This window comes from Capricornis sumatraensis, chromosome 16 (genome assembly GCF_032405125.1).
Source record: "Capricornis sumatraensis isolate serow.1 chromosome 16, serow.2, whole genome shotgun sequence".
Taxonomy (NCBI): domain Eukaryota; kingdom Metazoa; phylum Chordata; class Mammalia; order Artiodactyla; family Bovidae; genus Capricornis; species Capricornis sumatraensis.
The window spans coordinates 57,776,584-57,801,779 of record NC_091084.1 but is presented as its reverse complement, the minus strand read 5'-3'; the positions used below and the strand labels follow the sequence as shown (position 1 = coordinate 57,801,779).

The 25,196-nt window shown below is 35.9% G+C and overlaps 1 protein-coding gene across 1 annotated transcript in view; it reads right to left on the bottom strand.

Moving 5' to 3' along the window:
* Window positions 1–25,196, bottom strand: part of ANO3 (anoctamin 3) — a 444,144-nt gene that overhangs the window by 123,065 nt on the left and 295,883 nt on the right. The window contains 2 exon segments of the mRNA XM_068988751.1: window positions 6,458–6,558; window positions 12,308–12,466. Of these exon segments, the coding sequence (XP_068844852.1) occupies window positions 6,458–6,558; window positions 12,308–12,466 (260 nt within the window).

The following is a 25,196-nucleotide window of genomic DNA, read 5'->3' as shown; positions in this document are numbered from 1 at the left end:
ATCCAACCAGGCCATTCTGAAGGAGATCAACCCTGGGATTTCTTTGGAAGGAATGATGCTAAAGCTGAAACTCCAGTACTTTGGCCACCTCATGCGAAGAGTTGACTCATTGGAAAAGACTTTGATGCTGGGAGGGATTGGGGGCAGGAAGAGAAGGGGATGACAGACCATGAGATGGCTGGATGGCATCACTGACTCAGTGGATGTGAGTCTGAGTGAACTCTGGGTGTTGGTGATTGATGGGGAGGCCTGGCGTGCTGTGATTCATGGAGCAGCAAAGAGTCGGATACAACTGAGCAACTGAACTGAACTGAACTTATGGGACCAGATGCCATGATCTTAGTTTTCTAAGGACTCGATGGACACTCGAGTCTGAGTGAACTCCGGGAGTTGGTGATGGACAGGGAGGCCTGGTGTGCTGCAATTCATGGGGTTGCAAAAAGTCGGACACGACTGAGTGACTGAACTGTACTGAACTGCACATATACAAGTGAACCTTTCACCCACTCAGTCAATAATAGCCTGCAATTCTCCTTAGTCTTTCTGCATAAATGAACCTGCAGGACTAAATTATTTCCACATACATCTTCATTACATAACTTATTAACTGCATATTGTCCATTGACAGAGCTTTCTTTATTTTCCCTTGTTTTTTCATTTGAAAGATCCTTCTATTTTACACCTTGTATCTAGACAGCATTTATCTACCTACCTACCCACCCACTTATAACAACAGTCACTCAAAATTATAAGTAAATCATTATCTCAATCACTGTTTCCAATCAGTGTTTCACATAGCCAGTGTCCACATGTGAAGATGTTTGAAGGCTCAAATGAGAAGGACTGTCATAGGAGAGGAACCCTGTTCCCTACTCCTTGTTAAGCGAAGCTCCTGTACTTTTATCTATTTTATACACTGGGGTCTCTGCATGTTATTACATCATTTTATTTTTGAGTGAGTTATCCTTTGCATACAAATGTGATCTAAGTTTATTCCCAGCAATAATAAAATGTTGTTCTTAGTTGTTTTAAACAATTATCCCAAATTTGCTATGATTAAAACACTTGTCGGAATAAAAGCTTGAGGAAAGGTGGAAGGCTGACCCATATTGAACTGTCTGAGAAACTACAGGATGACTGAATCATCTTAAGTAGGCTTGCCCATTTTAATGTGAGAAGGGTAAGAATGAATATGAATCACCTTGATTAAAAAGAAAAATGAGGAAAGTGGGAATTGATATTTATGGAATATAGAAGACACACAAAGTCATTCCTAATAGAATAAAAGATAGAAAATGTGGGATATTTTAATTCTCAGATTTTTTTGGTTAGTTATGAAACCCCAAGTCCAGTATGCAGGCCATTTTAATCAAGGAAAGAAATTGCTAGAAAATTTAGATATATAAAATTCTATATATGCAGACTATTCAAGCATAGGCTCTAGATAAAATGTTGAAGTTTCGTGTTCAAACAGTAAGTTAGCAGAAAACTTTTGTAGGAAGGGTTATAACTCTAATAATTTTTTCTGAATAAATTTGCAGCTTTTCTTTATGGAATGCAATATAGGTTTCAACACTGAATATGGAATAGTCAAGCATGTGTATGTCCCTCTTGCATAAATCTTTAAAAAAATCTTGTCTTGAAAAGAGATATGCATTTTTCCTATTTAAGTTCTTTGATGTCAATCCATTTCTTAATTTTAAGATAATATGTATGTCTATATATGTCCCTAAATATGATAACAATTGACATTTGGAAATTGAGCTAACAATCATGAAAATACTTTGCCACTTACTCTATTTAAATAATATTCCCTCTTCATGAGCTGACTGCTATCCCAAATTTTAGGCATACCTTATAAATAAATCAGAAGTTAGTTACTAAGGAGTTGGTTAATGCTACATCTATTATTAAAGTAATATGGAAAGATGTTGCAAAAGAACTCATTCTAGAATTCCTCAGAATGTTTTCTCAAGAATATCATCATATGATGATTTTAAAAATCCATCATCAGATGAAAATTAAGGAAAGTTGTTCTATGTAACTGTCTGTTTAAATTTATGAACATTATAAGAATTATTAAAATAATAAAATCTTCAAGATAATATTTCTCTACCAACTATAACAAAATCACTTGGGATGCTTGTTAAAAATGTATATACTCTATCTTATCCTCTGGGTATAGGTTCTAGGAAACTTCACTTTTGCTGAGTTTCCCAGGTAATTTTGATGTATTCTGAAGGCTTAGAATCACTTCTCTAAAAATTCCTACAGTAAATAAACATTGTTTAACTTTGAATTTCAAGAACGTATTTGGTCACAGGAGATTTTTCTTTTACTTTCTCTTGAACCAGTGTTCTTTTGGTATACTTTGGGAAAGCTATATATTTTCTAATATTTATATTATTAAATCAAAAGAATCACAATTGCATTTTTGAAAGTTTCAGTAATGTGGAAATTGTAAACATTATCTTGAAAAACATAAAGAAGAAACTTCAGCCACAACATCAATTAAAAGAGACAGTAACTATATATATTTCATATTTCTTGTGATGTATCATAACTCTTCTTTCAAATGCAATCTTATCAGAAAATAAAAATGAATATAATTTATAACAGCAAAATGGTTTTAAAGAACTTCTAAGGAAAAGACACAAAGAAATAATTTTGATATAGATTTTTTTAAATTATGAGAATATTAATTATTCTTTAAAGTAGAGTTCCTCAATATTTATCTGAAAAGTAAGGGAAATGAGAGGAAAAAGGCCAATATGCTCTAACAGATTTTCAATTTTTAAATTTAATACAATCCAACCAAGATGGTGGAATGAGTTATATGAAATTTGTGACACTAGATTCTTTTGCCATTGTCTTTATAAGACTTTTTCCTGATACACTACAGCAGAGTGGACATACTTGGATAGTACTGTTAGGGGAAGCACATTGATTGAAACCGCCTATACTGGCCAGGCACCATAGTAACCATCTGCATGAGTTGTTTTATGACAGGTGGTCCTGGTAAGGAACATGGAACTAATAAGCCTCCACCAACCAGAAGAGTTTGGGAAAGGTCAAAAGGAGACACCACATGTCTGACCACCTCCCAGAATCCTTCTCTCTGGCATCCATCTTGGCTGAACAAGGCGTGCACCACCAGGAAGGACTCTGAGTCAGACAATTGGCTAAAGACAACTCGAAAACTAATCCTATCACCATAAAACCGGGCTGCAGCCAGAGCTGTTCTCCTGGGTTCCCTTACCCTACTGCTCTCCACCCAGGCGCCCTTTCCCAATAAAATCTCTTGCTTTGTCAGCACATGAGTCTCCTCGGACAATTCATTTCCTAGTGTTAGACAAGAGCCCAGTTTCGGGCCCTGGAAGGGGTTCCCTTCCTGCAACAGTACTGATAAAGAAAGAAAAACCATCTCTGAAATTATGAATGTCAAATATTTGGTACAAAGTGAGCATGCTAACCAACATTTATGTCTCATTGAAGGAAACTATAACTTCAAATTAATAATAAGTGTCTTGGCCAGGAACTAAGAATCAGATGATGCCAAATTCCCCCTTGGATAGCAGAAAAGGATTCAGTCTTTTGGACCTCTAGCAGACATGTGTTTTCTATAAAGTTCAGAGGAGGTAACGGAAGCTATGAAACTTTTTGGATGAGATATTTAAACATAATATTCAGTTAACCTGAACAGAATTCGAATACTAAAATCTACTCAAATGGCATGCTTTGTGACAGTTTCTAAGGGTTTCCTCCTTTTGGATCTCTACAAGGCAATTAGTTTGTGCATAAACTCAACTATAACTCCTTTAAGAAACAATGGTGAAATCACAGGAATAGGGGCAGGATGAAGGCATATGAAAATTAATTTGGAATTTTTTTTTAGCAATTTCACCCTGATATCAGAAAGTAGGTTATTGTCTTGGGTGTTACACTTCTTTTGCATCTTTGTTTATATCCTGCAAGCAAATTAGAACTTGCTAAAAGTAATTTCGTAAGAAAGTAAAATAAATAAGGACCCACAAAATAATAAGGACTTCACCCCCACCCATCAGAAGCAATCATGTTTTAGCATATTATATTTTCTTCCATTTTTTTCTATTCATTTTACATTGTTGAAATCTCATTGTATAAATAAATGCATATCCTATACATATTTTACTTAAATTTTACTACTTATTATTTAACTAGTCATTAAGAAATCCTTGTACCCATTAACTTTATAAATGAATTAATTTGCATTACAAGGGTATATCTAATTTATTTGAATCCTCTACCATTGAACATATTCACATTTTTCACAATTATAAAAATATTGCAGGGAATGTTTTTACATATTTTTCAATTTTCTTCTTAAGATAAAACATGAAGCTTATGAAAAGTTTTAAATCTCACAGAAAATACTTTTAAATTGTTTCAGAATATTTTATGAAGCTTGAGTCTCACCACATATCAACAGATGTGATTATTCACCATATCTGTGCTAGGTTTGAAAAGTACTACCTGTGAAAGTGTTTGATAATTTTGTAAGTTAAAATGAATCTCATTGTTTTAATTCTGCATGATTCTGTGTAGCATGTATACATACAGACCAAACAAGAAGAAACCAGATAGAGCAAAAGGAAAATACTCTCCCATTGTCAGCCTGAAATAAGTCACAGGCATGTATTTCAAAAGACTTTTTTAAGAAGGAGACATGGTGTCAGGAGGAAAAAATTCCTCAGAAGTCAAGAGATGTAGAGTAGCACAGTGTTTACTTACCTATTTGTACTCTCAAGATTGGTTCAGTAAAATGACCTGAATTGAAAGAACTCTTCTGGAGACTTCAAACTATCTAATCACAACACAAATAATATTTCATATGTCCTTACTTGCTTCTTTCAGGGATCAAGTTTCATAAAAATGTACAAACTTCAGGTTCTTATAGATATCATATTAATAATTTATATAAGGTGCTAAAGAATTCTAAGGAATTTTCTTTCCTGTGTTCATCTTCTTTTGTTCTTTATTTTGTTACTATTATTATTTTTGCCAAGCTCTTCAAGATATTATTTACCTATCTTATAATTATCTATATAGAGGATTTTGAAACTATTTCTCAAACAGGTTGTTCAGTTGCCCAGTCATGTCCAACTGTTTGCAACTCCATGGACTGCAGCACCCCAGGCCTCTCTGTCCCTCACCATCTCCCAAAGTTTGCCCAAGTTCATGTCCATTGCATCAGTGATGCCATCTAGCCACCTCATCCTCTGATAGCCTCTTCTCCTTCTACCCTCAATCTTTCCCAGCACCAGTGACTTTTCCAATGAGTCGATTTCCCCATCAGATGACCAAAATACTGGAGCTTCAGCTTCAGCATCGATCCTTTCAATGAGCATTCAGGGTCAATTTCCCTTAAGACTGACTGGATTGATTTCCCTTGAGATTGACCCAAATGGGAATGGGAGTCAATTTAGGTATCTAATTCTAATATTGTCACTGTAAAATTCCTCAGTAGTTGCCAGTGCTTAATCAATTTCTGCTTTGTGGGCAACGACTTGTGGGGGCAACTTCCAAAGCCTGAGGAATTTCAGATGACTAAAAAGACAAGACTCTCGAGGCTTGTCATGCGACCCGAGGCTGGCAGCCCTCTCACAGATCTGGCCTCTTCCATGCTACCAGGTCTGATAAATTTCTTCACAGTTTTGAATTGCCCTCTTACTGTTCATGCAAATTCATTATCTAGAGGCTCTTTTCCTTGGCTTTTTGTTACCCTGAACCTTTTAAAACCTTTTTTAGCAGTTGATGAAGCATACTGAGCTCCAATGCCAGTTCATGCATAGTAGAAACACTTGGATTTCATTGTGAGAGATCAGGAAGAAAAGTGATACATTCTGCATATAACACAAAACACACAATATGGGGAAATAGGTCTATTCAATTTTTTACTTTCCTGTAGTCTTGCCTATAGGAAAGATTGAAACATCTTTGAACTAAGAAGGTCTTTCATTACCATTTATCCTTTGGCACTGAGAACAGAGTTAAGAAACTATCTGGTTGATCTGCACCTGAGGAAAGATTTCTGATAACTTCTATACAGAGAAGAATGCCGACTCTGTATACATAAGAATGCTACACTCTTACTTCTGTCACAAAAATAAGAGTTCCATCTACCTATATTAAATAAGTGAGACTGATTTGGGAAATAATAAGTAAAATTAGAAAACAACTTTCTTTCCCTCCTTCCAGTCTAGTCCAGCTAGAAATGATATAAAGCATCCAGGGAACCTGGAAGCTTACATTAGGCAAGGAAATTAGAAGGTAAGATAAATGGCCAAAATTAACTAAACTTGGGGGAAAAAAAGCATTTCTTCTGCAGAAAGAATTACATTTATTACTCTCTGGTTGTGCAAAAAACAGGCTCATCTTAATATATTCTGAGATAGAATGAAATAAAACCTGAAAATACCTGAAGGGCATCCTAATATTCAGTCTCTCTGCATACTTGCACAGTGTGTCCCATGGAATGTGAATTTTAATAAACATGATATCCGGGTTTGCAACAGCTGGCTGTAAAGGGCAACAGAACAGGTGCCAATTAGAATCAGAGCTGATAATATCATGTCACAATTTGACCTGACAGGGAAGAACACTGTCCCCTTTATATATACAGGAATCATTATCACTGATTTTAAAGGAATTTATATGAATAAAATTTCTTAACACAGAATTATCTTAATAAAAATGTAATAATGCCATTGTATGCAAGAAATAATCATCCATGTGAGTCAGCGCGCTTTCTTCCTTGACCAGAGCCACCAACCAGAATAATCATGAGCCAATTAGGACTCTGAAGTTATTCTGGTTGTAAACTTTCTCATGATCCTTTCTTTCCTGGACAAGGTGGGTAGACAACACTGACATTTATACCAGTTATTCATTCATTTATTCTTCTAGCATATTTTATTGAGCAATTACTATTATACTTGTGAGAGCCTATGAAAATTCTGGGGATAAACAGAGTATAAGACCTACAAGTCCATGCCCTTGCAGAGCTGTCAATTTTGCATACTTACTTGAATCTTAAAAGGTTAGTATAATGTTTCCTGCAAGAGATCATAATAATTTGTGTCTTTGATCTAGACAAGAGGTTTTTAAGCAAAATAAAGTGGGCATTGGGATTATCTAAGGAGCTTATAACAAACTTGAGTACTCTGGTCAATTTCTTTAATCCTAAATGCCTACTTGGAAGAAATGACACAGTATGGAAGAAAAAACACAGGGTTTAGAATCACAAAGAGGTAAGTACAAATTCCATTTCTATCATTTATTAACTCTAGGATCTTGGGGAAATTACCTAATTTCTCTGATCCTCAGTTTTGTCGCTTGGGAAATGGAGAGAATGGTCTTACCTCATAGAGTTGTCATGAGTCTTATGAGAGACTAGACTATAAGGAGCTCAAGTACAAGAAGTTTACCAAAATGTTCATTCCCAGTGAGAGCATGCTTCTAGAATCACACCATGGCCAAAGTAATGGCTATTTTCAAAGCTTCACTAGAATAATTCTTTTTTTTTTTTTTTCTTTTTCTCAGTAAATAGCTCCTTGATTCATCTTTGGCGGAGCAGTGCCTTGGTTTTTAGGCCTTCTATAATAGGCTTTGAATTATACAAGTAAAAAGCCAGGAACAACGTATGATTGGGGAAAACTCTGAAGTTGAGGACTTGAATCAAGTCATTGAAAAGTTAAATTTTCTTTGAAATAAAACAGTATAAATTGTAATAAAACTGTATTTCTACAGACTATAGTTTCTTTGGGAAATTTATCCTTCCTCTTTATGTATTCAAAGTACCTTATGGTTTTATGTCATTGCTCAGTTCCTGGGGAGGTGTGGGTTACTTTCCAGCAGTTACTCAAAGACAGAGAAAATGGGACCCTCAGGATTAAAGAAAACATATTTAGTGCTCATTTCATCCCAGAATCTGGAAGTGAGACTTCTATGAAAACCAATCCAGACTTAGACAAAATCAGTCTCCACCAGAATGACACATTCTATAGGTGGGATGATTTAAGATAACAACCAATCCCTTGAGAAGTGCACTGATGTTAGATCATTACATTCTCTCCAGTGGTTTCTCAGAAGTTTGAGGGTGGGGAGCTCTTTTGAGGAATAAGCAGGTGTCGGGACAAAAAAAAAAATCATTTCTCAGGAGCTAAGCCTTATTCTGGTGTGAATGGAGATCAGACTCTCCCACAGAGCATCACAGTTCTTAAAACCTAGGCATGTTGGCTGCCAGAATATATTAGCAGCATGAAGAAGGAATGACTATTACATGCATGGGAGTTGGGAGAGATCTGGGAAGGCTTAACCTCCACCACAGGAGAGCTTGGGTTTCATACTATCAGTTGGTTCATAGCTTGTTTTTCTTCACAGCATGTGCAGCTAAAACTGGTCTCTCCCCACTTCTTCCACAGCTACTGCTCTGGGCTATCACCACCATCTCTGGTCTAGAGTCTTACAGTGTTTTCTAATAGAGTTTTGTTCATATTCTTGCCGCCAATGGTCTATTCATAGCACAATGGCCAGTTATTCTTTAAAATATAACTCAGATCATATACTTTCTCAGAACCTCATTTGAATTAGAGTGAAAACCAAAGTTTTTCCAATGACCTACACAGCCTTTTACAACCTCACCCTCGATATCTTGTTAAACCTTTCTCCTACTAATGTCCCTCTCATTCACTCTACTTCCATCATTTGGTCACTTGCTATTACTTGCCTGCTTCATTCCATCATCCTTACCTCACTCCATTTTTTTCTATAGTGTTTATTATCTTCTAATCAATGTTTATTATCTTCTATTTATGTAAGTGCTGTGAGAGGAGGGGTATTTGCTTTGTTCATTTATGTCTACTGAGCACCTAGTTCTACACCAGGCACAGAGTAGTCATTCACTAAGCATTCATTGAATGGATGAATGAATGAATGAGTTCACTTACTTTGAGTACACATTCTTTTAACTTGTACCTAAGCAAGAGACAATGAAGATAAGAAAGTAAATAAGCCAGAATTATTTTGGAAGAGGTACTATGTCAGGTTCAAATTAGCATCATGAATAGCTGGCTTAGCACTGACAATTAATTCAGTTTGGTCAACTCTTAAGATGTGAAAAAAATCTAATACACCCAAATAAAGTAGATGCTTGAGAAGTACATTACTGGATTATTTCTACCACCAGTGAACCATCAAGCTAAGGGCACATACAGCTAGAACATTTTTAATTTTGTATGTCTAAAATATATTAATAGGTACATACATATATATGTATATATTTTTTCTAAGCAGCATGAATTGTCTTATAATTTCTTCAACCTAATTTCTCTTTTGTTATACCTCTACTTAAAAAAAAAACAAAAATAGTTTTATTTCCTTGCAGCAGGGTGTTGATGAAGGGATGGTGTTGGCAGAAAGCAAGATTACTTTCTCCCTTGGAATCAGAAGCTCCCAATCTGGCACTATTCTGTTTAGCTCTGATGCAGGCAGGCTTTTCCAGGGGAACAAAACACCCACAGCCTTCACACTTCACATTATTATTTAATTATTCCATCCAAAATTTTCAGGAGGTAGAAGATTCATTCTTGAGGAAAAAAAAGGAAATTTTAAAAGTGTGTTTTTACAATGTCACTCTGCAAGTTGGTGGCAGGGAGCTGAAAAAAATATAGAATATGGTAGCTTGCTATACTAAGTATAAGATAAAGGTAAAATGCTGATATAATCTGGAAATACACTTGGATAATAAAGAACATGTCTTGACAGATATCATCTACCTATTTATCTGCACAGTCTTCAAACATGAATCATTATCTGTTGCTGATGTGATCATCTAGAAACTATCCACATCAACATGCAATTTAATGAGGATTTGAGATATACTCTGTGCCAGGCTCAGTGCTTAACTCTGTTGAATATAAATTTTAAAAATGGGAACTCGTTTCCTAGGGAATACTCCCATTTTTTTCTGCTAAAAATCCAATACTTGCTGACATTTTCACAATTTCATTTTCCTTTTCCACCTGTGACAAGACCTAAATATTTTCAATTTAATACTTATTAAAATTAAGCTTCAAATAAAGCACACATACTATAATACTAGAAATTTTAAGAAGAAATAAAAGTTCATGATAATGCAAAACACTGGATTTGATAGTTCATATAGGTATAACTATTTAGATGCCATTTAGTCATCAGTTAACATAAGGTTTAAACCAAAAACATATCTATGTTCTATATTATAATCATAACATTGTTTCTTTCTATGCCTACTTGCTTAAAAAGGCAATACATAGGATATTAAATTTTTTAATAATGTGGTTGGCAGAATTCTAAGAAATCCCCTTAGATCTTCATGCCTTGTCTTCATCTTGAACAATCTACAGGACCTGTGAATATGATGGCATATTCAGTCTCATGATTAAGTTCTTTATATGGCACATTTGCTTTTAAAACAGAGAGATTATTCTCCATGGCAGATGATTCCCTGAAAGGGACTCTTCTTGGCAAAAGAGATTCAACACAGCAGAGGTACACAAAGGAGAGTCTCTGCTGCTGGTTTTGAACATGGGTGGGGAGCATGCAGCAAGGAATCAGAATGGCCTCTAGGAACTGAGAGAGGTACCTGGCTTATAGCTAGCAAGGAGATGTGGATTTCAGTCCTACAACCACAAGGAACTGAATTCTATCACAACCACGTAAGCTTGAAAGAATACCCTAAGTTCCAGGTGTGAATGCAAGCCTATTCAATACACTGATTTAAGTCTTGCAAGAAACAGAGCCAAGTGTTCACCATACACAAACTCCTGATTTGCAGAACTGTGGGCTAACAAATGGGTTTTGTTTTAGGCTGCTGAATATGTGGTGATGCATTAAGCAGCAATAGAAAATTAATAAAAATAGTACTGAACAATTTCTTGATTAGAAATTTTAAGACTTTTTTATATATAAAAATAACATGCTTATTTCATATATAAAGTTAGCATGTTTATTACATAAATATGTTTTGTTCACTTAAACTGTTTTTGTTGATTTTACACATTAACATTATGATAATTAATCTAGTCCTAATTAATTCAACCATTTAAAAAACCAATGTTAATACTCTTAGAATTAAGAATATAAGTAAACATATCTTTGACAACCAAAATAAATGATTGCAGAAAATTAACTTTAAAATACAATTAAGGAATCTTAATTTTCCCTGATATTACACTTGATATTCTAACTGTATTCTGGATCTCACCCTTAATTTTCACCTAAAGGCCTTTCAATTTTTTTTACTCATCTGTCTTCTGTCTCCTCAATCTTTCTCTTCTATTTCTTTCTTTCCCTGCCTCTCTCCATTCACCCTTCCTTCCTCCTCATTATTTAAACATCACATACAAGAAAAAAAGAAAACAGAAAGAAAGAAGTAAAACTTCATGAGACCTCATTTCCATCTCGGGCTACCACTCTTCATTCTTCCACTCTTCATCCTTCCATTCTCAGATGAACAAACAGATGACATCTGCCACAGCCTCTATTTTTCCATTATCCAGTCACTCTTCAACTCGTCCCATTCTGTCTCCTCAGAGAAAAGATTCTCACTGATTTTACCAAAGATCTCCATATTCTCCAATTAACTGGGCCTCTTTCTTGTCTCACTCGACTTCTGAGCAGTATATAACCCTGGTAACCACTCTTCGCTGTGACTCCTCATCTCTTCTACTTCCACCTACATCCAACACCTTCAACCATTTATCCCCCCCCCCCCACTTTTTATAGGCTCACTTTTAGGCTCTTTTTTTTTATGGTTCTTTCCAATGGTCTCATACTAAAACACAGCTTATATTACCATCTATGTTCTAAAGATTAAAGCATTCACTTTCAGTTTAGACTCCTCATTTGAGCTCTAGACACAAATTTCAAACATGCTTACTAAAATACTAAAATCTAGATATTAACGGTTTGGCAGACTCATTTCTTTCAACATTTTGGTTTTCTTTTCATAGAGTTTTGTACTTTATACAGGATCATTCCTTCTTTAATTTAAAAAAATGTAAAAACAGCTATGCCCTTTGCAAAATATTTAAATTTACAGAAATGTATAGAGTAAAAAAGGAAAATATTTTAAAATATGACTATACATATGCATTTCTTTTCCATGTGGAAGAAAATTGCTATATGTTTTTAAAAGCCATATGTTATACCTTTTATATTAAAATGTAAAATATCATATCTCTTCCAGCACATTGTATCATATAGCTAATATTATTAAAGCACCTACCTCCTTTTCTAACATTAAGCCTTCTGCTCTGAGGTTCTTTTCAAATGTGTTTCTTTTGTCATATTGTATATTTGACTTTCTATAAACCAAGATGTAATCAATCCGCTTTTTGCCATCTTTGAATAGAAGTCCACTGGATGCTATGTAATTCATGTCATTCTGCAAATAAAGCAATGGTTGTTAATAGTGTAGGTTGGCTAAGCACACATATTCAGCTTTCAGACACTTTTGTTCAAATATTCACAATCCAATGTAAAAATGTATTTTTTACATCCAATTATGAAACGTGAAAAGATAATTTTTAAAGTTTCCATTTTTTAATATAAATTTATTTTAATTGGAGGTTAATTACTTTACAATGTTGTATTGGTTTTGCCATACTTCAACATGAATCCGCCACAGGTATACACATGTTCCCCATCCTGAACTCGCCTCCCTCATTCCTCCCCACCTTACAGTAGGAAACAAGCTACCAGTGATGTTCTAGGATTTGAAATTAGTCTGACACCGGAACATGGATTCTCTGATGTTAGCATCTAAAGGTATATGTTTTATTCAATAAAACCCTATAAAAATAATAACAGCCTATATACATTGAACATTTGCTCAAAATCAGGCCCAGACATAGATGTTTTACATGTTTTATCTTACTCAAAACTCAAACTTGCCTTCCAAAAATAAAGACAACAAAGCTTAAACAACATAAGTACTGAGAACTGAAATTAACATAATTTCCTCCATGAAATAATACTCAGATGAGGCATTATTTCCCTAAACCTATGTTCAACAACACCAAACAATAATTTCTGAACTGCTTGTTCCAAGAAATACTTCCCCCCAGAGTATAAGACTATGATCTGATGACAATCACCTACTTACTAAGACTAATCATGTGCTTTCTTTAAGGTACTCACCTTACTCTGTCCACCTATCCCAGCTGTTTTTCACAGATGCTGCCCAATTTTCAACCAACTGCCTGCCTTGCAAGATTTACCTTAATATCTACCAGCCCAGGTCCTAGAAACTTCTGAAAACTCTTTCCCAACTTCATCTTTGTAAAACTACTAAGACTACCCAGATGATATCCTTACTTGCTGTAACTTTAATAAAATTAATTTCAGCAATCACCTGATTTTTGTAATGGCCTGTTTTTGGGAGCTGGCACTTTGTCAGTAAACAGCTCAATATTACTTTAATTCAATTTTTATTCCTGGTCCATGTTTTTAGCTATTAGATACATTATCCTTTTTCCATGTTTCCTGTCAAGCTATTTGATTATCTGTACCAAATCTCTGTCCCATTTTTCCCATACAGGCATTCTTGAGCTTAAAAAATGTCCTAACATTCTGAGAGTTAACTGATAATTTCAAAAAAAGGGATCTCAGACTTCTTTGGAGGAGCCTGCTTAGGACATATATGCAGCTTAAGGTTTAAAAAAGTGAGGACCAGAGTAACCTAGTGGCCAACAAGTCAGCCAAGTAAAGCAACAAAAACTGATATCTGAGCGATTGTAATCCTACAGGAACAGGTCAGGTGGCTCAGGAGCTGTCTTCTTGGAGAAAATAGGTTCAAGTGTGTGAATTCAGGGGTACTAGAGACTCCAGTATTCTTTCCTGGAGAATCCCAGGGACAGAGGAACCTGGTGGGCTGCCGTCTATGGGGTCGCAGAGTCGGACACAACTGAAATGACTTAGCAGCAGCAGAGACTTCCAGGCTCAAGGACAAGAAGACTTTACACATTCTTTTCTCCAATGAATAAGAAGGTCTTGAGAGTCCCAGGATTACTTTATTGGATACTACAAGGTGACTAAGTAACAACTCAAGCAGAGTCACCACTGCCTTGTAGTTGCACAACATGTGCTGCCTTTAGTCTCTCAGTCATGTCCTACTCTTTGCAACACCATGGGTTGTAGCCCACCAGGCTCCTCTGTCTGTGAAGATTCTCTAGACAAGAATACTGGAGTGGGTTGCCATGCTTTCCTCCAGGGGATCTTCCCAGCATAGGGATCAAACCCAGGTCTCCTGCATTGCAGGTGGATTCTTAACCATCTGAGCCACCAGGGAAGCCCATAATAATGATGATAATAATGGCTATCACTAACTGACCTCCAACCATGGTGCCAGACAAATGTGCCAAGTGATTTATTCTCATAATTCTTTAAGGTAGATATTGACATGAGTACATAGAAGCCAAAAAGGTTGAGTAACATCCCAGATGTCACAGAAAAGGAAATAGTGAAACTAGAACTCTTATAGTGGTCTTGACAACTATATTGAAAAAGACAAGCATATGTAGGTACACATTACTAGGTCCGGGGGTTGGCAGTAATAGAAGGCTAACCCCTCAAAAGGCCTATGATTTATAGGTCCTATAGGGTAGAGATACTGAGGATTAGTAGCTGGAGAAGACATAATTAACTTCAGGCTTTAGAATTCTTTTGCCTCCACCACTCCAGAGATTTCACTTGGATATCTAATGGACATATCAAAGCTGACTGTCCAAAATGGAATTCCTTATTTTATCTAAGCAAATGTTCCCCAAACCCTTGTTATTTTGATTGGCTGCAAACCTATTCTTTAAATTGCTCAGATCAAAAATCTCTAGTCTTTGTTTCCTCTACTTTCACCCATCTAACATGCAAATCATTGGAACATTCTTCAAAATATATTTAGAATCTGATCACTTTCTAACATCCTCAACACTACTCTGTTCTAAGATATGTCATCTATTGACGACATTATCACAATAGTCTGACTCATCTCCTAGCTTCTACCTTTGCTTCTCTAAAATCTATTCTCAGCATGACAGTTAAGACACTTGAGTGATCCTCCACATTATAAATTACGTTATGTAACTCCTCTCTTCGAGACCCTTCAGCTGTTTTCCACGATACTCCACTCTTGATTCTCCTTTCCTTACCCTATTTTTCTTAACGACTGTTAAATTCCAACATGTTCAGTTCAGTTCAGTCGCTCAGTCATGTCCGACTCTTTGCAACCCCATGGACTGCAGCACATTGGGCTTCCCTGTCCATTACCAACACACAGAGCTTGCTCAAACTTATGTCCATTGAGTCAGTGATACCATCCAACCATCTCATCTTCTGTTGTCCCCTTTTCCTCCTGCCTTCAATCTTTCCCAGGGTCTGAACTCCAATGAGTCAGTTCTTCATATCAGGCGGCTAAAGTATGGTAGCTTCAGCTTCATCATCAGTCCTTCCAATGAATAATCAAGACTGATTTCCTTTAGTATTTCAAACATCTAACTCAGAACCAGACACATAGTACGCACCAATAGATCTTTATGGGAAGAAGGAAGAAAGGATAGAAGAAAAGAAGGGAATGGAAAGAATGGAATAACCCATGTAATGTGTATCCAGACAGGAATTACCTCAAAAATATAATGCCATTAAAAGCTCATGTAATCATTTCTCATCCTCTTTCCTCCAACATTAACACAAATCATATTAGAATAAGATGATTGATCACAAAATTATAGCAGAACTGCAAAACCACTGGCTTGTACTTTGTTTTATACATATGACCCACTGCCTCCAGGCATCCCCATGATAATATAAACAAAGACAAAGTTAAAATAAGGTTATATAAAATTTTCCCTCTGCATTTTATTTTGCCTAAAGTATATCATCCTCTTAATACTAGTCTAGTATTAAGTATCACCTGATCTTAAATTAATAATAACATACTTAGCCCAGGTGAAGGTAAAATCTTTCAATGAGATGATCTAGAAATCAAATGATTGGTTGGTAGGAAAATAATGAGACAGTAAGATAGCTTTTAAAATATTTTGTGTGTTTTACCAACTTTAAGAAAGTGGAACTCTGATAGTTATTACTCATTACTCTAAGATTAAGCAAAATAAATGTTAAACTCTTCCAGAAAATCAACTGCCTTACAATTTGAAAATTAAAAAAAAAAACTACATCTTTTACATTTTTATAATAAGTGACCTTAGGTAATATTAACAGTTCTTGTATCTTTGTAAACATGTTACAATCAAACTCTATTAACTAGGATTCTAGTTTAGTATCTAACTATTCTATGATATAAATTATGAATAAAAAGTTTGACCAATTGATCAGGCAAAAAGAAAAGTAGTTTTCAAAATGATGATAAAGAAATATGGCAAGCAAACTCATTCTATGAGGCCACCATCACCCTAATACCAAAACCAGACAAAGATGCCACAAAAAAAGAAAACTTCAGGCCAATATCACTGATGTACATAGATGCAAAAATCCTTAATAAAATTTTAGCAAACAAAATACAACAATATATTTAAAAAGATCATACATCATGAACAAGTGGGCTTTATCCCAGGGATGCAAAGATTCTTCAGTATTTGCAAATCAATCAATATGATATATCACATTAACAAATTGAAAAATAAAAACCATATGATTATCTCAATAGATGCAGAGACAGCCTTTGACAGAATTCAATATCCATTTATGATTAAAAACCCTCCAGAAAGCAGGCATAGAAGGAACATACCTCAACACAATAAAACCCAAATATGATAAACCCACAGCAAACATTATCCTTGATGGTGAAAAATTGAAAGCATTGCCTCTAAAGTCAGGAACAAGACAAGGGTATCCACTCTCACCACTACTATTCAACATAGTTTTGGAAGTTTTAGCCACAGCAGTCAGAGAAGAAAAAGAAATAAAAGGAATCCAGATTGGAAAAGAAGAAGCAAAGCTCTCACTGGTTGCAAATGACATGATCCTCTACATAGAAAACTCTAAAGACTCCACCAGATAATTACTGGAGCTAATCAATGAATATAATAAAGTTGCAGGATATAAAATTAGCACACAGAAATTCCTTGCATTCCTATACACTAACAATGAGAAAACAGAAAGAAATTAAGGAAACAATTCCATTCACCATTGCAACGAAAAGAATAAAATACTTAGGAATAAATCTACCTAAAGAAGCAAAAGACCTATATATAGAAAACTATAAAACACTGATGAAAGAAATCAAAGATGACACAAATAGATGGAGAAATATACCATGTTCATGGATCCGAAGAATCAATATAGTGAAAATGAGTATACTACCCAAAGCAATCTATAGATTCATTGCAATCCCTAGCAAGCTACCAACAGTATTTTTCACAGAGCTAGAACAAATAATTTCACAATTTGTATGGAAATACAAAAAACCTTGAATAGCCAAAGCAATCTTGAGAAAGAAGAATGGAACTGGAGGAATCAACCTGCCTGATTTCAGGCTATACTACAAAGCTACAGTCATCAAGACAGTATGGTATTGGCACAAAGACAGAAATATAGATCAATGGAACAAAATAAGAAAACCCAGAGGTAAATCCACACACCTACGGACACCTTATCTTTGACAAAGGAGGCAAGAATATACAATGGAGAAAAGACAATCTCTCTAACAAGTGGTGCTGGGAAAACTGGTCAACCATTTCTAAAAGAATGAAACTAGAACACTTTCTAACACCATACACAAAAATAAACTCAAAATGGATTAAAGATCTAAATGTAAGACCAGAAACTATAAAACTCCTAGAGGAAAATGTAGGCAAAACACTCTCTGACATAAATCACAGCAGGATCCTCTATGACTCACCTCCCAGAGTAATGGAAATAAAAGCAAAAATAAACAAATGGGACCTAATTAAACTTAAAAGCTTTTGCACAACGAAGGAAGCTATAAGCAAGGTGAAAAGACAGCCTTCAGAGTGGGAGAAAATAATAGCAAATGAAGCAGCTGACAAAGAATTAATCTCAAAAATACACAGTTTTTGTATTTTTGTATTGTATTGAGTTTCTGCAACTCAATTCCAAGAAAATAAACGACCCAATCAAAAAACAAGCCAAAGAACTAAACAGACATTTCTCCAAAGAAGACATACTAATGGCTAACAAATCCATGAAAAGATGCTTAACATCACTTATTATTAGAGAAATGCAAATCAAAACCACAATGAGGTACTATCTCACATTGGTCAGAATGGCTGCTATCAAAAAGTCTACAAACAATAAATGCTGGGGAAGGTGTGGAGAAAAGGGAAACCTCTCACACTGTTGGTAGGAATGCAAACTAGTACAGCCACTATAGAGAACAGTGTGGAGATTCCTTTAAAAACTGGAAATAGAACTGCCATCAGTTCAGTTCAGTTGCTCATCATATCCGACTCTGTGACCCTGTGAATCGCAGCACGCCAGGCTTCCCTGTCTATCACCAACTCCCAGAGTTCACTCAGACTCACGTCCATCAAGTCAGTGATGTCATCCAGCCATCTCATCCTCTGTCGTCCCCTTCTCCTTCTGCCCCCAATCCCTCCCAGAATCAGAGTCTTTTCCAATGAGTCAACTCTTCGCATGAGGTGGCCAAAGTACTGGAGTTTCAGCTTTAGCATCATTCCTTCCAAAGAAATCCCAGGGTTGATCTCCTTCAGAATGGCCTGGTTGGATCTCCTTGCAGTCCAAGGGATTCTCAAGAGTCTTCTCCAACACCACAGTTCAAAAGCATCAATTCTTCCATATGACCCAGCAATCCCACTGCTGGGCATACACACCAAGGAAACCAGAATTGAAAGAGACACATGTACCCTAATGTTCATCCCAGTACTGTTTACAATAGCCGGGACATGGAAGCAACCTAGATATCCATTGGCAGATGAATGTATAAGAAAGCTGTGGTACATATACACAATGGAATATTACTCAGCTATTAAAAAGAATGCATTTGAATCAATTCTAATGAGGTGGATTAGAAATTGGAGCCTATTATACAGAGTGAAGTAAGTCAGAAAGAAAAACACCAATATAGTATATTAATGCATATATATGGAATTTAGAAAGATGGTAACGATGACCCTATATGCGAGACAGCAAAAGAGACACAGAAGTAAAAACAGGCTTTTGAACTCTGTGGGAGAAGGTGAGGGTGGGATAATTTGAGAGAATAGCATTGAAATATGCATATTCATATGTGAAATAGATCACCAGTCCAGGTTTGATGGGTGAGACAAGGTGTTCAGGGCTGGTGTACTGGATTGACCCTGAGGGATGGGATAGGGAGGGAGGCGGGAGGGGGGTTCAGGACGGGGAACACATGTACACTCATAGATGATTCATGTCAATGTATGGCAAAAACCACTACAATATTGTAAAGTAATTAGCCTCCAATTAAAATAAATAAATTAATTTTTTAAAAAAGAAAGAAAGAAGAAATATGATAAGATTTGGAAACCTCTTCTGGATTATGTATCAAGAACACAACATAGGTTCTACATAATTTAAGCTTAGAGTATTATATTTTGCACTTCCTGGTGGCTCAGTGGTAAAGAATCCACTTGCCAGTGCAGAGATGGAAGAGATGCAAGTTTGGTCCCTGGGTTGGGAAGATCTCCTGGAGAAGGAAATGGCAATCCACTCCAGTATTTTTGCCTGAAAAATTCCATGGATAGAAATGCATGGTAGACTACAGTCCACAGGGTCACAAAGAGTCAGACACAACTGAGCAACTGAGTATGCACACACGTATTATATTTTAATACATACATGTCAACCATCAACCAAGATGTTTATTAAGCCATATTCAAATATGTTGCCTAAAAGCAGAATTGACAGGAAATTTTTTAGATATATCTTTGTATTTAGACACCAAAATCAAGACTCATTTAGAACAGTGAAATGCTTTCCAATTACAACGTGGAATGCATTCAATTTAACACCAAATTTTTCATGTTTATTTTTCCCAGAAGACAGAATAAAATCAGCTTCTCTCACAGAAGCTGGGATGCAGATCATCTATCAGGTACCTAATCTTTCAACAATTTTGAAAACCACTTAATTATTTAAGGCATTGCAAATCATGAAGCACAGGGACTTTCAAAAAAGCTCAACTTCCTAAAGAAGATCTTAAGAATATGCAAGTTATGACTCAGGTTTGCAAGGATTTTAGCCCATTTGCCAAATAGCAATAAAGCCTGCTTATTTGCATGAGAATGCATTTTAGGGTATTCTTCAAATAAAATTATGGCAGCAACTGCTTGTGAAATGTATATTTTTCCTAACATTAATTCTTCTTGATCTAACAAGCATTTATTGAACACCTGATGTGTGCTGGTGCTGTGCTAAACTCAGGGATAAAAATAAGAAGACATTGAATATTTTCTGATTTTAGCATACATATTGGCTTCTCCAGTGGCTCAGTGGGTAAAGAATCTGCCTGCAATGTAGAAGACACAAGAGACGCGGGTTCGATCCCTGGGTTGGGAAGATCCCCTGGAGAAGGAAATGGCCATCCACTACAGTATTTTTGACTAGGAAATCCCATGGACAGAGAAGCCTGGCAGGCTACAGTCCATGGGGTCACAGAGTCAGACGCAACTGAGAGACTAACACTTTCACATTTTCACATGGAGTGATAGGCAAGGAGATGTTTAGTTACAATGCTATCTAACATGTGCAGTAGGAGAGATCTGAGCTACAGAGTTAAAAAATGTCAATGTGTAGCCAGAGGAAACTGGATTAATGGATATCAGAAGCCATTAAGGGTCATATTATCTTGGTGGATTTACTATAGTCCTTTCTCAGACCATTGCAAAATTAGATCTTGTCACTAATCAGTAAGTGATGGCTGATTATCTGTTAACTATACCTTTGAGTTAGTAAAATGCAGTATGATATATTGCTTAATGTATTGAGATCCAGATCAGACAGAGATGGGTTTTGATTTACCGTGTTCTTAGACATGTAATTTAATTTCATTGCTTAGCCTCAATTCCTACAGGCTTGAAGTTAAGAAAAAAAATACAACCTTGTAAGACTGTTGTTATGACTAAATGAGGCATTGCATACAGAGTACTCTCAACATATCTGACTCACTTTACAAAGTTTTTAAAACTGTTAGCGATTATCACAAGAAAACAAGATAAAAATGCAGGTGATATATTAATTCTTGTTAGAATGTTTCTTGTTTTTTAATGAGTCAAATGAACTCTTTCACATTTTGGAATGTTATCGTTCTCAGGACAAAGATAGACAGAAACAGATAAATATGCCAAAAGATGTTATTGTGAATATGGAACTAGAGCAAAGGAAAGCAGATATCCCTCACAAGTACTTATGAAACATGATTTGCTATGAAATAAAGAGAGCAATAAAAATGCATAATAAGACAAACCTCTTTATAACTACTCCAAGAAACAATAAATACCCCCGTTAACCTTCTCTCTCAATCATTATGCCCTCCACATCCTGCTCCTCTAAAATAATCATAATCCTGTTATTTATGGTATTATTATCTCACTTTCTCTTAGCTTTATCTTCAAAGGATACATCTTTTAAGTTTTTTAAACTTTATGTAAATGTATAATGAGCAATCTATCGTGTCTGGCTTGTTTCATGTAACGTTATGGGTGTGAAATTTATCCCTGATTTTCATATACATTAGTAGTCATTTTTTTCACTGTCATATTACCATACGAACACAACAAAAATTAATTATTTATGCTCTCTTCTAATAACGGATATTTGGACTGTTTCCAGTATTGCCTATTACAAATAAAGCTATAATAAACATTCACGTGTATACCTTAAAATACACCTGTGCATGCATTTCTAGTATGTACCTAGGATAAAAACTGGTGAGTCACAAAGAATGCTCATTTTCAACTTTAGCAGATAATGCCAAACTACCTTCTAAATCAGTTTAAATCTCTACCAATAGTAAAAGTTACCCCTTTAGAAGTGTTTCTTCTAATCTTTTAGAAATAATAATTACTACGATTGTTTCTTAAAGACATCCTTGTCTATGAAAAAATAAACCCTCCCCAGTATACAAGGATCTCAGGTGCTACTAGTTTCTGTTCTCCCTGCCCCCAACACTTCTTTTTATCAAAATTTTGGTATTTCGAATTCAACCAATTACTGCCATGCCCATTTCCTGGGTATTTGTTTTCTTTGAAGTTAGCAAGTGGGACACAGATAGGGAAGGCCAGAGGTGGGAGAGCATGACTCTGGCCCACTCAGAAGACTGCGCCTGTTAACAGGGAGCCAGTGTTAAGTTTCTTAGACTCTGTGATCCCTGAAGCCCAAACCTAAGGCTACATCATGGACCAAATTAGCTCAACTCTCTTCTGCAATATCGGGGCCATTAGGCAGGTTAGTTAATAAGGCCAAGTGTCTGTTCCAGGCTTAATCATATCCTGCAAATCTTCAAATAATGAAAATCTTTCCAATTAGGTTCCAGTGGTGGTGTTTGTTTTTGTGTTTCTGTATTATTTTTTTGGCTATCTTTAATACAAAACTAGAAGACAGCAGTCCAGATGCTATCCGATCCATATTTTCCTCAGAAGTTCTAGCTTTACACTCCTTAATTAGAGAAACAGCCAAGGAGCCTTGGTATGTAACTATAATTTATTTCAGAGTAAAACCATTTTTCATAATAGCTCTTGTTATTGGCCATACTTTTTATAGAGGAAAAATGATTTTTAATATTTTTTTCCATTTCAGACAAATAAGTAGTTTTGTCAAAAAATACCCACAAAATTTAAAAGAATAGAAACAATCCCTATTAATAAAAATAAATCAACAGAACAAACATCATACACTATGATTCACAAGAAATTCCACACATAGGTGGAATTTTAGTAAATGGTACTGGACTAATTAAAATTCAGATTTTTCTATCACAGAAAATTTACTTTTTAAAATTGTACTTATAGAATAAAAATGTTTTAATTTTCTCTACATACATATTTCAATCATTTCAGTCACTCAGTTGTATCTAACTCTTTGAAACCCCACGGACTGCAGCATGTCAGGCTTCCCTGTCCATCACCAACTCCCAGAGCTTGCTCAAACTCAAGTCCATCATTTCAGTGATGCCATCCAACAATCTCATTCTCTGTTACTCCCTTCTCTTCTTGCCTTCAATCTTTCCCAGCATCAGGGTCTTTTCCAATGAGTCAGTTATTTGCACCAGGTGGCCAAAGTATTGGAGCTTTAGCTACAGCATCAGTCCTTCCAATGAATATTCAGGGTTGATTTCCTTTAGGATTGACTGAATTGATCTCCTTGCTGTCAAAGAGACTCTCAAGGGTCTTCTCCAACACCACAGTTCAACACCATCAATTCTTCAGCGCTCAGCCTTTATGGTTCAACTCTCACATCCATACACGACCACTGGAAAAACCATAGCTTTGACTCAATGGACCTTTGTCAACAAAGTAATGTCTCTGTTTTTTAATATGCTGTCTAGGTTGGCCATAGCTTTTCTTCCAAGGAGCAAGCGTCTTTTAACTTATTGACTGCAGTTACCATCTTCAGTGATTTTGGAGCCCAAGAAAAGAAAGTCTCTCACTGTTTCCATTGTTTCCCCATCTATTTCCCTTGAAATGATGGGACCAGATGCCATGATCTTAACTTCCTGAATGTTGAGTTTTAAGCCAGCTTTTTTACTCTCCTCTTTCACTTTCCTCAAGAGGCTCTTTAGTTCCTCTTTGCTTTCTGCTATAAGGGTGGTATCATCTGCATATGAGATTATTGATATTTCTCCCAGCAATCTTGATTCTAGTCTGTGCTTCATCCAGCCCGGCATTTCACATGATGAACTCTGCATATAAGTTAAATAAGCAGGGTGACAATATACAGCCTTGATATATTCCTTTCCCAACTTAGAACCAGTCTGTTGTTCCATGTCCAGTTCTCACTGTTTCTTCCTGACCTGTATACAGATTTCTCAGGAGGCAAGTAAGGTGGTCTGGTATTCCCATCTCTTGAAGAATTTTCTACAGGTGGTTGTGATCGATACAAAGGCTTTAGCATAGTCAGTGAAACAGAAGTAGATGTTTTTTTCAGGAATTCTCTTGCTTTTTCTATAATCCAGTGGATGTTGGCAATTTGATCTCTGGTTTCTCTGCCTTTTCTAAAACCAGCTTGAATAGGAAGTTCACAGTTCATGTACTGTTAAAGCCTGGCTTGGAAAATTTTGAGAATTACTTTGCTAGAGTGTGAGATGAGTGCAATTGTGTGGTAGTTTGAACATTTTTGGCATTGCATTTCTTTGGGATTGGAAGGAAAACTGACCTTTTCCAGTATTGTGGCCACAGCTGGGTTTTCCAAATTTGCTGACATATTGAGTTCAGCATTTTCACAGCATCATCTTTTACGATTTGAAATAGCTCAACTGGAATTCCATCACCTCCACTAGCTTTGTAGTGATGCTTCCTAAGGCCAACTTGACTTCACATTTCAGGATGTCTGGCTCTAGGTGAGTGATCACACCATCGTGGTTATCTGGGTCATGAAGATCTTTTTAGTATAGTTCTGTGTATTCTTGTTACCTCTTCTTAATGTCTTCTGCTTCTGTTAGGTTCATACCATTTCTGTCCTTTATTGTGCCTATCTTTGCATGAAATGTTCCCTTTGTCTCTCTAATTTTCTTGAAGATATCTCTAGTCTTTTGTTTTCCTCTATTTCTTTGCATTGATCACTTAGGAAGGCTTTCTTATCTCTCCTTGATATTCTTTGGAACTGTCCATTCTGATGGCTGTATCTTTCATTTTCTCCTTTGCCTTTCACTTTTCTTCTTTTTCAGTTATTTGTAAGATCTCCTAAAACAACCATTTTGCCTTTTCGCATTTCTTCTTCTTGGTGATGGTTTTGATCACCATCTCCTGTACAATGTTCTGAATCTCCTCCATAGCTCTTCAGGTACTCATCTATCAGATCTAATCCTTTGACTCTATTTGTCACTTCCACTGGATTTGACTTAGGTCATAAATGAATGGTCTGACAGATTTTAATGCACCTACCTTAAAATATACAAGAGGTGTTATTACTATTCAAATTTTTCTATGCAAATCATCTCTAAA